A 13,859-nucleotide genomic window follows, 5' to 3' on the forward strand; every position below is an offset into this window, starting at 1 on the left:
AACTTGCTGAGCTATTCATAACAACATTTATGATCGTATTCCACCAATGATGACAAATGTGTAATTTACGAATGAAGCTTCGCCATAGAAACTGAACATTGAATAAAAAAAATTAAAATGTGGTAAGAGCATCAGTTGAAATATTTTAAAGTATTCTCATCGGAATAAATTGAATGATACTATAATTATACGACTAAATAATGTAGGTACGCTTAAAAAACAACATAAAAATATGATTTCTGAATATTTTTTTTTTTAGTTTTGAACACACCCCATAAAAAGCTATTTTTATTTTTTTAAATACCCTCTGTTGGTATTGTATCTAGAATTTACAAGGTAATAAAACGTTAACGTCAATAAGTTTCTAGTAATCAGTTTTTTAGTTGCAGGGGAAATTAACACCAAACTATCTTTGTTTAGTATTATATATAGATTCCATGCCAAACTGACATAGTGCTTCTCAGATTTTCGTGTAAATTGGTAGTTTTGTCCCTTTTCGTTAAATATTAGATCCCATTCCATTTTAGGGTGGTTCGAAAAATCTAGTTTTCTCCTTTTTTCCAAAGATATTTTTTTTAGATTCATATCTTTTGAACTACTAAACCGATTCAGATGATCGACATATCAAATTGGCCAGTTAGCCAGTTTTTTTTAAATACTATACTTGCAAAAAAAAATAATTTTGTTTTCTTGATTATTGATCGTAATTGTTCTTTATAGTTTTCATTCAAGGGCGCTATGTTTTTTATATTTTTTTCTCGAAAGCTGAGGAGTTTTTAGATAACATATCCAAAAATGTGTTCTTCGTTTTTAAATTATGATTGTTCAAAATTAACCGATGGTTCAAAAAATCATTTTTCTCCTTTTTTCCTAAAATGAGGTTTTTATAACTTTTATCTCTTGAATCGATTCATATAATCGACATAGTTAATTTAAGTCAATAATTTCACAGGCGCAATTTTTTTTTTATTTATGAAAAACAAAATTTATTTTTATTTATTTTTCGTTTTATTATTTCTCGAACAACTCTGAATTCTTGGCTTTAATTTGATATATCGATCATCTGAATCGCTCTAGCAGTTCAAATGTTATGAATTTTTGAAAATAGGAAAAAGGGGAAGAAATTAATATTCCGAACTATCGGTTAACTCTAAAAAATTATAACTCTAAAAAGAAAAAAGAATATATCTATATTTGAGTAAAAAATATAAATGTGTAAAAAAATCCTCAGTTTTCAAGAAAAAATATAGAAAAATATAGCGCCGTTGGTCCCGAAGACTAGCTAATTTACTTCAATTTGATGTATCGATCATCTGAATCGGCTTAGTGGTTCAAAAGTTATGAGTTTTTGATAAAAGTCATTTTAAGAAAAAGTGAAAAAATCGAATCACCCAAAAAAATAATAATATAGGTTCAATGTTTTACCATGACGAAAACAAGCTACCAATTTTTCCATAAATCTGAAAACCAATGTATCAGTTTGGCATGGAATGGCTGAAGTAATACTGCAATAGTTCACAAATTTCAAAGTTCGCGTTTTTCTTGTTGTTTTTCATGTCTTTTAGTGCGGCCATAATAATAATTAGCAGGGTGTCGACTACCTTGAAAATCCTTGAAAATCAGGGAATATCAGGGAATTCAAATATGGTCAGGGAAAATCAGGGAAAATCAGGGAATTTTACCACAATCAGGGAAAAATGAAATTCGTTGGATATAAAATATAAAAGTTTTTAGCCTTCCAGGTTTTATGTGTACATTTACTTCAGTGTATGTTGTTTGTTTTTGTCTGTGAAAATGGCGCGAAAGTAGAAGTCTTTTACTTTCGTGCAGTTTTTGCCAACTCCGTGTTAAGCCGTTATTTATCAGATACCATCATCTCGAGCACCAGTTTGACAATTGTTGAATGCAACTGACAGCTGATATATTTGCGCTTTCCGAGCACAGCCAGTAAGATAGGCGATGTCACGGGGCTGTTTTTTCGACCATTTGAAAGATGTGTTTGCGTAAGAAGAAATAGAACTGCAAGAATTTAAGTTTGAATTTCGTTCAACGGAAGCGACTGTTGGTGCTCGTAGGCAGAAACAGAACTGCAAAAATTTAAGTTTGAATTTCATTTAATGGAAGTGATTGTTGATGCTCGCTTTGTGTTAAAGTTGAGGTGGGTGAGCCAATTTTATAATCGGTGAATACAGTAAAATAATTTATTCATTATTTTAGCAGAGAGGTACGATAAAATCATAAGGTTGTCTGGCATTCTTCCCCGACTATCAACTGAAGCGAAGGTGTAGTGTACTGACAATTTACAGTGACCTTTTTTACTGATAATTATTATCTTTATCATAGGAAATCCAGTAGAACTTAGTTCGAAATGGCAAGCAAAACCACGTTCCAAGGCGTTTGGTTGCATGACCCGGAGTTTTCATCATGGTTGAAACGAATTGACACTAAGCTAGGATGCGCATACTGTTCTGTATGTTCCTGTGAAATAGTTCTCAGCAACATGGGCAAACAGGCTCTCAAAAGTCATATGAAATCAAAGAAGCATAGTCAACGAACCACAGCCGGAAATATTTTCAAATATCTAATGAGTGATTCACACCAAACGTTCGAACCAGGCACTTCCAAGAATATCGGATTCAGTTGTGCTAGAAATGATCATCCACCTGTGGAATCAGTACCTACTGTTGCGATTCCTTCAGTTTCCTCTGCGAGCATTCTACCTCCTTCGAAAACTATCGATAAATTCATGCTGAAAAACGATACCATCAAAGCTGAGATCCTGTGGTGTTTGGAAACAGTTATGTGTCACAAATCACTCCGCACAGCTGAAAAGGACATGGTAGTATTGAGAACAATGTTTCATGATAGCCAGATTGCTGAGAAGGTTCAACTAGGCCGTGATAAAATGAGCTACATGATGCTGTTTGGCATTGCCCCCTATTATAAATCTGAGCTCGATAAAACTCTGCATAATACAAACTGCATTGTCGTTGGTTTTGACGAGTCCTTAAATAAGACTACAAAAAAGCAGCAAATGGATCTAAATGTCAGATTTTGGGATGAAGAAAAGAAGGAGGTGGTAACTCGTTACATGACCTCAATGTTCTTGGGACGATCTCGAGCAACAGATTTACATGCAGCTTTTAAAGAAGGCCTGGGAAATATCCCTTTAAACAAGCTTCTTCAGGTGTCGATGGATGGTCCCAACGTGAATTGGTCATTTTTACGCGAGCTGAAAATGGACTTTGAACATGGAGAAGAAAGGCTCTTGGATTTAGGTAGCTGCGGATTGCATATTTTGCACGGTGCATTCAAGGAAGGTGTTCGCTGCTCTGGATGGAATGTTACGAAGTACCTGCGAGGCATCTATCACATCTTCAAAGATGTTCCAGCACGACGCGCTTTATTCACATCGTATTCGGGAAGTGCTGTGTATCCACTGAAGTTTTGCGCTCACAGATGGTTGGAAAACATTAACGTAGCACAAAGAGCTGTGGAGATTACTCCTCATATAAGGAAGTTCGTTGAGGGTGTTCAGAATGACAAAATTGAACCAAAATCAGATTCGTACGTCGATGTAGTTGAGTGTCTAAAAGATCCTCTACTGTTGGCTAAGTTGACCTTTTTCAAATCCGTTGCCGCTGAAGTAGAACCATTTTTGCGCGAGTTCCAAACGGATAATCCCATGGTGCCATTTTTGTATAACAATTTGAGTCAAATGGCTAGAAGTATATTGGGAAGATTCATGCAGATCGATCAGCTAAAGAACATCACTCAGGTATATTTAATCTCTTGTGGATAATTCATTCTATCAAATGATTGATCCAATAGCAATTTTATTGCTATTTGAATAAAATTTACTGTTTTCATTTCTTTCAGGTAACAATAGAAGAGATCAATGAAGCCAAGAATCATTTACCAATGAAAGAGATTGTATTGGGTTTTGAAACAAGAAAAGTTTTAAAAAACTCGTCAAAATTGACCCAAAAACAAATTCTGCAATTTCGTCTGGAATGCAAAGGATTTTTGAAAGCACTGATTCTAAAGCTTATGAAGCGATCGCCATTGACGTATCCTGTGACGAAAGCCGCATCCTCTCTTGACCCTTCAGTCATTGATTCCGATCAAAAATTGGCTGGAAAACGATTCGAAAAGCTTTTAACTATATTGATGGATTTTGGTCGTATCAGTGGAGCTTCAGCAGACTTGGCACTGAAACAATATTTAAAATTAGTTGGTAGCAACAAAAGCAACAAGTTTGCCTACTATGATCGGAAAAATGAACGACTGGACCATTTCTGGAAGGGATTGCTATCGGGGGATGAGTTTATGGAACTTTTTACCATCGTAAAAATGATCTGCTGTCTCTCGCATGGAAACGCCAACCTTGAGAGGGGCTTTTCCATTAACGCTGAATGTCTTTTTGAAAACATGCGTGAGGAATCGGTTGTTGCTAAGCGACAAATTTATGACGCTGTATTTCACGCTGGAGAGATAGCATCAATACAAATTTCGAACCAGCTAATTCAACGAGTTCGAAATTCTCACTCCCTTTATATAGAAGACAAGGAACGCCGTAAGAAAGAAGATCTTGCGTCAAATGCGTCAAAGATGATGAAACGTCAACGAGAAGCAGAAGCGAAATCTTTAGAGATCAAACGGAGTAAAATTTTGGAAAACGCACAGAAGGAAGCCGAAAGTTTGCAAGAAAAAATCGCTTTGTTGAAATCAACTGTTTTGTAAAACTCATCCGAATCAAAATAAATAAAATTTTCTGCTGTATTAGTATTTAAGCATCTTTCATGAACTGCATGAATAAATCATGTTCTATCTTTTACGCCGTTTCTCAGTCTTTGTATAATTCAAACAAAAAAATACAAAAAACTCATTTATTGGATTATATTCGCTCATAAATTTACTTGTTCTAGCCTTCATAGATACTTACTAGCTGTTAAAAAACAGAACTAAAATAAAAATTTTGATCACTAGTCTATATCTGGAATTTTTCTGGAAAAGTACTGGAAAATCAGGGAATATCAGGGATTTTTTTTTCGGAATTTGAGTCGACACCCTGATTAGGTAATAATTAGAACTGCATTTGGATTGATGCTAGAAAATATCATTAACTTCCTTGAATAGTGGATGTGATATAATTCACTTTATATATGTAGATATATTAATAAATGTTTTCAAACGAATACATTTGTCAAACAAACTGCAAAACTAAATACTTTTATACTGTGTCTTCATTTTTTGAGTTTAACGTTCAAAGACCCTTCAATAAAAATGGCATTGGAACAACATAGTAAAACTGACATACAATTATGACAGATGATTGCTTCTTGATTGGCGCGTGCTCCAACTGGTGAACCGCCAATTAAAAGGCACTCCAACTAAAAAAACCGCCAATAAGCAAGTTACTGCTTGGCATGTTTGCTGATAACGGAAAGATATGATATGTTGGTTTGCACATGCCACTAGGGCCTTTTGCTGATTAAGTAAGTAAGATTTCTTACAAAACGTCATAATTTTACAGCCATTGAGTCGATTTAAAAAATCGTCATATCAAATGAAATCTTATTCTTTTATGAATCAACTTTAATCTGTCATTCACACAAACTCAAAAATTAAATACTACAGAAAAACTTTAATTATAACGCTTAGAGAATTTGCGACTTAATTTTCCACAATTCGCTCTTTCACACCAAATTTTTATCTTGTCGCAATTTTAAACCTCTCAAATTGAATTGTTAAAATGATAGGTCAAAGAACGAAAAGCAGGAGAAATTAACAAATAATGGAGGGTAAATAATAAAGCAATATTAATCATGGATTTTTAATAACCATCTCAGAAAAATATTGAAAAAAAAATTCCTTTTTTAATTTCTCTTTCAAATTTTGATAAAATTGCACTGAATAGTTAAATAAGAGCAATATTAATATTTGAATAAACTTATGTAATAATAAACATGTTTATATAAACCTTCCCATCTTCTCATTCTTCATTAAAGACCTTGCGTCAAGACAGCTAGAAATCCATACACTCTCAAATCAAGTGTGCCTGAAAAAAATATATTCTTCACGTAAACAAGCGATGAAAATGTGGACACTTTTTAGTTAGTGAATTGTATGGAGTTCCACTGCTGTGCTCTCACTGTTCAGTAGCGGCTGTCATATGACAGATATTTTGATTGGTATAGTATTAGTGTTGCAAAACCATAACGCACATAACGCATGTCGAAGAAATGAAACAAATTCGCCTATTGACATTCAACACTCGACCTATGAAGTTCAGTCATTTACGTAAACGTGAAAATATAAAGATACAAAAAGGCGTTTGAGGTGAATTTGATGCTACGCTTACCTTGTTTTTGATTTTCCTCCGAATCTTTTTGAGCGATTTCTCCTCGGCTTTGGTCAGTGGAAGTCGCGTTGGGATGGGGTAACCCTCGGCCAGCAGGGTGCGTTTTTCCTCCTCTGTCAGGATGAGCGTCCCCGTCGAACCCTTCTGTTATTGGGAAAGAGAACATGTAAATTCCGAAATGCTACCTCAAACGCAAGGAAATCGTTACCGGTTGAGTGCTGATGAGGGGCGTGTGAATTGGCTGCCTGGTCGTCACACTCTGACTAGCGACCGTCCGTGAAACACCGGGCGAGGAAGTGATCATCGATGTGGGAGTTCCCGGTGCCCCGTTGGCACCGTTGTTCACCGAGGTCCTTCGGCTGGAGGGAGTGCTGCCACCGCTACTGCTGCTGCTGACGGAACTGCTCGAGCTTGTGCTGGGGGACGCGGCTGAGATCACTGTGGGCGGAGATAGGGGCGACGTGTGATGCTCCGGACTTTGGTTGCCCTCGGATTCGTCGCTTGGCAGCGAAGAAGGAGGTGTCGGAGGTAGACCGAAGGAGCTGGATGACTGTGGTTCCAGCTTGATGTTTAATTTGGACATCACAATCTTAGGCGGGGCAGAGGCAGGCTGGGACGGAGTGGAGGCACTACTGCTGCCGCTGGTCGTGGAGATTGTGTTGCCGTTGATGATGATTTGCTGATTTTTCAGTAAACTCTGCGAGGCGGAGGTAAGCTGGAGGGTACCGTTCTGAAGAAATCAAATAAGTTCTGTGAGAACAATCAATCAAATAAAATTCAACTACTCTCACCTTGTGTTCCAACACAAGGTCGGGCTGTGCATAGGCCGCCATATTGGCCAGATTCACCGTGGAGATGGTGTAGCCATTCACGACTGTTCCGCTGGTGCCGGCTCCTGAGGGTGACGGAGGACAGCTCGAACTAGGAGATATGGGCTCTTCCTTGACGGTCATCTCATCGATTTCTATGTCTGAGGCTATACTGCCAGAGCTGGATGAGGACGATTCGTTGGAACAACTTTGCTTGCTGCTGTAGCCCGAGCTGAGCAGTAAGCTATTGGTGCTGCTGCTGCTGTTGCTGATTTCCTTGCTGAGGTTGTTGTTGACGGTGAGGTGATTGTTGTTCAAGCCAACCGGATTGCACAAAACCAGTTGCGTCTGCTGGGCTAGACTACTGCTCGACTGCTGAAGTGCGCTAAGCAGGTTAAGACTCGCGCCACCGGATGCGGTGCTTTTGAGGGCGGATACATTGTGACCTCCGAAGGTTGTGAGCACCGAATTACTCGCTGCAGAGAGCAACGCTGGAATGTTAGGCTGGAATCGGTGAATAATGTGCTGTTTACTCTGACCATTGGCAGATGTGTTCATGCTGATCGCGGGGTAGCACTCTTCTTCGATATCTGGAAAAAACGGGAGAAGACAACCAATTAGACTGCGATTGCTTATGTCGGTTGCGAAAAATTCAACAGGATCTGCGAGGCGAGTCGCTAGACAAGTTTCCTGTCTTTCAAATCAATGCATTTAGCACGTGCTTACATCCAATTAAAATAATAAAATACCTATCCTCGCGTACCCAATCATAGACAGAGGGAGAGAGTGTGTGCGATGGGCAACTATAACAACGAGCCCCCAATTAATGTACACACATTCGAGCGGGTGCTGCGGAACAAAAAACTATTACAAGCAGTTTTGCTCCGACGTGGTGATAGAAAAACTCCCCGCTAAAACCCGATACACCTCCTAACGAGGACGCTGATGGCGACGACGCGACCGACTATCAGCTGATGAGGCTCGTTAGATGATGATAAAAAGAAAAATCGACTCTAATAATGGAAAAATTATGTTATAATGAATTGCGCTTGTCTATCGTCACCCGGAGGCGAATTCAGCGCGCGTTCGCCCCGAGTTTCGATACCGAAGCTGCTGTGTGTCGCAGAAGCGGAAAAGCCCATTAATTTATTAATGGAAAACGACTGCTGTTGCGGCTGCTACTGCCACTGCAATTGCGTTGGGATCGCAGCGCAGCGCAACATATGGCTGTCAATGGGTGAATCATAGTTGTCATTTTTTGCCTCAAGCTATCGATACTCAGTTGGGCTGTTGGGCTTAACTTTGACAACTCGAAACAGCAACGATAGATCAATTAAAACTCTAATAACGCTCATGATCGTCAGGTCGTGATCGGAGGTGAGCATGGAGTTAAGCATCATACACGAGGGAAGACACAGTATTTGCGATTCAATTTCCTCCTCACTTGAGTAATGGTAATTTTTTCGATGAAAGCAACAGACCCAGTCCACCTAGATTTTGGTATCTGGTCTGATAGCAATGTTGAGTACATATTATCTGGATTATCCAAATGATATTTGGAGATAAAAATGGAATGCTTTGAAGTTGGTGGATATTGTTTCTCATACAAACGAGAAATCGACAATACACCGAAACAGGTTTATAGTGTTTCATATCTCTTTGATGGAATTAAAGTATAACAAACAAGAATGCTTCTTTCCGCGCTGTTGTACAGGGTCTTTCAGATTAAACGCTCACGCAACAAATTTTACATGCCAATAATTGACAACCTTGCCATTTTGGGCTAATAACCTGAAAAATTCGTGTTAACATACTATTTACCAAATTTTTCTGAACGGATTTCTCGATATTTTTTCCATTTTTCCAAAATTGCGAGCTTGAGCTTTTCAATCGTGGTATATCGCTTTCCTTCAGTGTAGATTCTGCGTACAAAGATCCCCCTAAGATTTTCAACAGGATTCAAGTCTGGAGAGCGAACCAGTCAGTCCAAAAAATTAAGTTTTTGGACCTTAATCCATTGCCAATTTTCCTTGCTGGTATGAATAGTAGTATTGTTTTGCTGTAATGTGATTTTTTGTGACGATATCCACCCAAAAACGGTAGGATCGAGGATTCCAGAACATGTGTGTAATTCCTGGTTGAAAAATACTGTTCCTTCTTCCGTAAATCACGCCAGTACCCTTTTTAACCATGAGGACCATCCAAATTGAACTTTTTTTCGTCAGTGAAGATAACCTATACATTGAAGAACTTTTCGTTATGATATATAGCAAAATGTGTTCTTTTGGAAACATTCTTTATTCCATATCCCACTGTCGGTTCATGTGAGCTTTGGCAAAACTCAGACGTATTCCGATGTGAGATGGTGTAAGATGAGGAGTTTTAACCTTTTTAGCCCTCTTTATGTGAGTATTTTTTACCGAAATTTGACGAATTGTCACCCGAGTAACATTTAAATTGAAATATTGCTTTATTTGCATAAGCGATTTTGATGTAATCGAATCTGTTCTAGCTATTCCCCGCTTAACCCGGTCAGAGAGCTTCGATTTACGTGGAGCTCTCTCCTTCTTACCGTATCCTTGAGGATTCGTTAAGTAATTGAACACTACTTGATGGGATCGTCCAATCCGACGAGAAATATCTTTGATACCAACATTTTCTTAGTGAAAAGCATCGATTTGTCTTTCTTCTCTCTCCGTGAAGAATTTTCCCTTCGGAATTTGCCAGATTTAATTGATCAAAACAACGGAAAATGTAACTGGTCTTATAGAAACTTGACAGTTGAAAATACGAAAACATTCGTTCACGCTCAGTGCTTGCACACACACATATGAAAATCATGCAGTGTATGGTAGACATCAACACCTACACACTAGAATATAAATTGATGCATTGTTTGTTTACAGTGACACAAAACAGCAAGATCATCACCTGGTCTTATAGAAGTTGGACAGAGTGTATTTAGTCAAGGACAATCAGCGGGGATGATTCTTCTAGACATCGAGAAAGCCTATGACTCCATCTGGCACGATGCGATATTGCATAAATTGAGAGTATTTAATTTCCCTATATACCTCCAAAATATGTTGCAATCATTTCTGAACAAACGCTATTCCCAAGTGATTGTTGATGGTGTAAAGGGTGTGTCACATCAAATTGCATCACGGAAAAAACGCTGTAGAAATTTAATTTTTAGGAATTGTATCTTCAGCTTTCGCTTATAATCAGATAAGAGTGTATAGATCACGTTGGCCATGCTTCACTGTCAATTTTTCGTAAATTTGGAAAAATGTCGTCGAACGAAAAAGAACGTTGTGAATTAATCCTGTACACTCATTTCGAGAATCCGGAGTTGTCACATCGGGACATCGGTATGATGCTGGGAATCGTCCAATCCACGGTCAGCAGAGTACTAAAACGATACTTCGAGAACCTAACCATCGACCGGAAGGTGAAGAACGGCAAAAATGGATGCTCCGTCAGTGAAAAAGATCACAAGCGCGTAGTTAAGCAGTTTAGACGTGATCCGAGAAGTTCGGTCCGGGATGTCGCCAATAAGCTGAATTTGTCAAGTTCATTCGTCCAGCGAACCAAGCAGCGGGAGGGCCTGCGTACATACAAGGTTCAGAAGGCTCCTAACCGCGACGAAAGGCAAAACATGGTGGGGAAGACGCGAGCCCGGAAGCTGTACACCGAAATGCTGACGAAGCCGCATTGCCTGGTAATGGACGACGAAACCTACGCCAAAGAGGACTTTCGTCAGCTGCCGGGCCTGTTGTTCTTCTCCGCAGAGGACAAATTCAGCGTTCCGGAGGAGATTCGCAAGCAGAAACTATCCAAGTTTGCCAAAAAGTACATGGTGTGGCAAGCGATCTGCTCTTGCGGAAAGCGGAGCGCCCCCTTCGTGATGACCGGCACGGTAAACGGGCAGGTTTATCTTAAGGAGTGCCTACAGAAGCGCTTACTACCACTATTGAAGCAGCACGAGGGCCCGACCATCTTCTGGCCGGATCTCGCTTCGTGCCACTATTCAAAGGACGTGTTGGAGTGGTACGAAGCCAACGGGGTCACCTTCGTGCCAAAGGAAATGAACCCGCCCAACGCGCCGGAACTTCGCCCAATAGAGAAATATTGGGCGATTATGAAGCAGGCCCTCCGGAAGAACCCAAAAGTTGTCAAATCGGAGGCGGACTTCAAGAGAAAATGGATTTCTGTTAAAAAAAAACTACAACCTGACGTTGTACAGAATCTTATGGACGGGGTAAAGAGGAAGGTGCGAGCATACGGGCTTGGGCTCGAAGTATGAATAAAAAGAAAATGCCAAAAGTTGTTTAATAGTTTTTATTTTACTGTCTAAAATTTTCAAAAGGATCGTTCTACTGGGCGAATTTCTACAGCGTTTTTTCCGTGATGCAATTTGATGTGACACACCCTTTATTATCAGACTGTAAGCCAGTTCCTTATGGTGTTCCACAGGGGTGCGTACTTAGTCCAATATTATTCAACATTTTCGTCTCTGGTGTACCACGAGTGGATGGTAACAGCTACTATTTTTTCGCTGATGACACGAGCTACATTGCCGCAGATAAAAACCCACAAAGGGTTAAAAACTCGAGGAGTTTCAACAACGTTGGAAAATGAAGGTCAATCCATCAAAAACATATAAATATTAAAAATATTTGCCACATTAATAAAAATATTTGCCACAATCGGAAGTGACTGTACTTGGACATCCTGTTCCTTGCTCTAAAGTTTGACAAGCACATAGCCTCTTCCCATATCAAATGTGACAAACTAATTAAAATGCTCTACCCACTAATCAGTCGACGTTCAAGACTAAGCGCTACGAACAATCTCTTGCTATATAAATTCATACTTCGTACAACTATAACGTACAGATTTCCATCCTAGCACAGAAAAACCATCAATATCGACAAAACGAGATACTCAAGATTCATTTTTTTATAAATTCGTTTATTTTTACAGGCTCAGTTACATAAGTTTAAAGGAGCCGAATTCTTAAATATATTTTTCAAACTATATATATATATATATACAGCCATTCCATGCCAAATCGATATAGTGTTTCTCAGATTCTCGTCAAAAGTGGTAGTTTTGCAAATTATTAGAGTCGTATTTTTAATTTTTTTGTTAGGGTGATTTCCATTTTAGGGAGGTCCGAAAAATCAACTTTTTTCGCATTTTTGCCAAAAAATAGTCATTTTTTTAAAAATTCATAACTTTTGAACCTCTGTACCAATTCAGATGTACGACATATTAAAATTTTTAATTTGGTCTTTTTTGGAAAAATACTACAGCTGCAGAAAAATTGAATTATGTTTTCGTTATTATTGATTGTATTTGTTTTTTGTAGTTTTCATGGTCTCGGGACCAAAGGCGCTATATTTTTTAAAATATTTTTTTCTGGAAAGCTGAGAATTTTTCACATAGCATATCTCGAAACCAGGGAGGCGTTTATTTCGTTTTTTAGTTATTATTTTTCAAAGATAACCGATGGTCCGAAAAATAATTCTTTTCCCATTTTTTCCACTACAAAAAATCATAACTTTTGATCTACTGGACCGATTCAGATGACCGACATATCAAATTAAAGCCAATAAGCTAGTCTTGTTTGAAAAAATATTACGCTCTGAATAGAAATGGATTTTGTTTTCGTAATTATTGATTATATTTGTTTTCTGTAGCTTACATCATTTCGGGACCAAGAGCGCCATATTTTTTATATTTTTTCCTGAAAGCTGAGGTTTTTTCACATAATACATCCGAATACCAGAGAGGTGTTATTTTTCTTTTTTATGTTATGATTTTTCAAAGTTAACATTTCAGTTTTCGTTCAATATTTCTATGCGATTAGACTGGATGTATGTGACTATAATCCAATTAATTGGCAAGTGTGTTATTTTTTCATGAAAGCTAGTAGCTTTAATTTGATATGTCGATCATCTGAATCCGTCCAGTAGTCCAAAAGTAATAATTTTTTGAAAAAAGTCATTTCTGGAAAAAAAAAAAAGGGAAAAATGATTTTTTGAGCCATCGGGTAACTTTAAAAAATCATAACTCAAAAACGAAAAAAAACGCCTCCCTGGTTTCGAGATATGTTATGTGGAAAATCTCCAGCTTTCCATATAAAAGATAAAAAAATATAGCGCCCTTGGTCCCGAGACCATGAAACTATAAAAAACAAATACAATCAATAATGACAAAACCAAAACCTGAAATTTTTGCAAGCATAGCATTTCAAGAATGACTAACTTATAAGCTTTAATTTGATATGTCGACCGTCTTAATCGGTTCAGTAGTTCACAAGTTATGAATTTTTGAAAAATGTCATTTTTGGAAAAAAAAGGGAAAAAGTCGATCACCCTAAAATGAAAATGTGCACCCTAACAAAAAAAAAAAAAAAAAAAAAAAATACGGGTCTAATAGTTTGCGATAAAGCACGAAACTACCACTTTTGACGAAAATCTGAGAACTACTATATCGGATTGACATGGAATGGTCGTATATAAACTATTTTCTTAAATCTATGGTTAGTAATGTGGGAAACCGTTTACTCGCGGTGGACTCGAAATTAAAAGGGGAACATATTTTCTCAGGAAAAGGATGGGATATAAAGAAATTATTACAATTTTGATAATCACATACACTCAATCCTTAAATCTATT

The 13,859-nt window shown here is 37.9% G+C and overlaps 2 protein-coding genes across 3 annotated transcripts in view; one reads left to right on the top strand and one right to left on the bottom strand.

Annotated features, from left to right (window-relative positions):
- Positions 1 to 13,859, bottom strand: part of LOC129771190 (cyclic AMP response element-binding protein A) — a 303,674-nt gene that overhangs the window by 17,146 nt on the left and 272,669 nt on the right. Inside the window, exons 3-5 of the mRNA XM_055774601.1 lie at positions 7,156 to 7,763; positions 6,573 to 7,094; positions 6,365 to 6,508 (exon numbers count right to left, since the gene is read on the bottom strand). Coding sequence (XP_055630576.1) covers positions 6,365 to 6,508; positions 6,573 to 7,094; positions 7,156 to 7,763 — 1,274 coding nt within the window. The remainder of the gene's footprint in view (positions 1 to 6,364; positions 6,509 to 6,572; positions 7,095 to 7,155; positions 7,764 to 13,859) is intronic.
- On the top strand, positions 1,596 to 5,057 carry LOC129771189 (uncharacterized). Of its 2 annotated transcripts, XM_055774600.1 has the most exons (3): positions 1,596 to 2,282; positions 2,344 to 3,778; positions 3,880 to 5,057. In XM_055774600.1, exons 2-3 carry the CDS (start codon positions 2,369 to 2,371, stop codon positions 4,741 to 4,743), a joined length of 2,274 nt encoding a protein of 757 aa, XP_055630575.1. In that variant the 5' UTR covers positions 1,596 to 2,282; positions 2,344 to 2,368; the 3' UTR covers positions 4,744 to 5,057. The 2 variants fall into 2 exon arrangements, with proteins under 2 accessions (XP_055630575.1, XP_055630574.1); XM_055774599.1 differs by having other exon boundaries at positions 1,596 to 3,778.

This window comes from Toxorhynchites rutilus, chromosome 2, assembly GCF_029784135.1.
Source record: "Toxorhynchites rutilus septentrionalis strain SRP chromosome 2, ASM2978413v1, whole genome shotgun sequence".
Lineage (NCBI taxonomy): Eukaryota > Metazoa > Arthropoda > Insecta > Diptera > Culicidae > Toxorhynchites > Toxorhynchites rutilus.

Excerpts from the sequence above, each read along its gene's own strand:
- LOC129771189 (XM_055774599.1), top strand. The coding sequence starts at position 2,369 with ATGGCAAGCAAAACCACGTTCCAAGGCGTTTGGTTGCATGACCCGGAG. Across the intron at positions 3,779-3,879 it reads AGCTAAAGAACATCACTCAG|GTAACAATAGAAGAGATCAA; the intron begins GTATATTTAATC and ends CATTTCTTTCAG.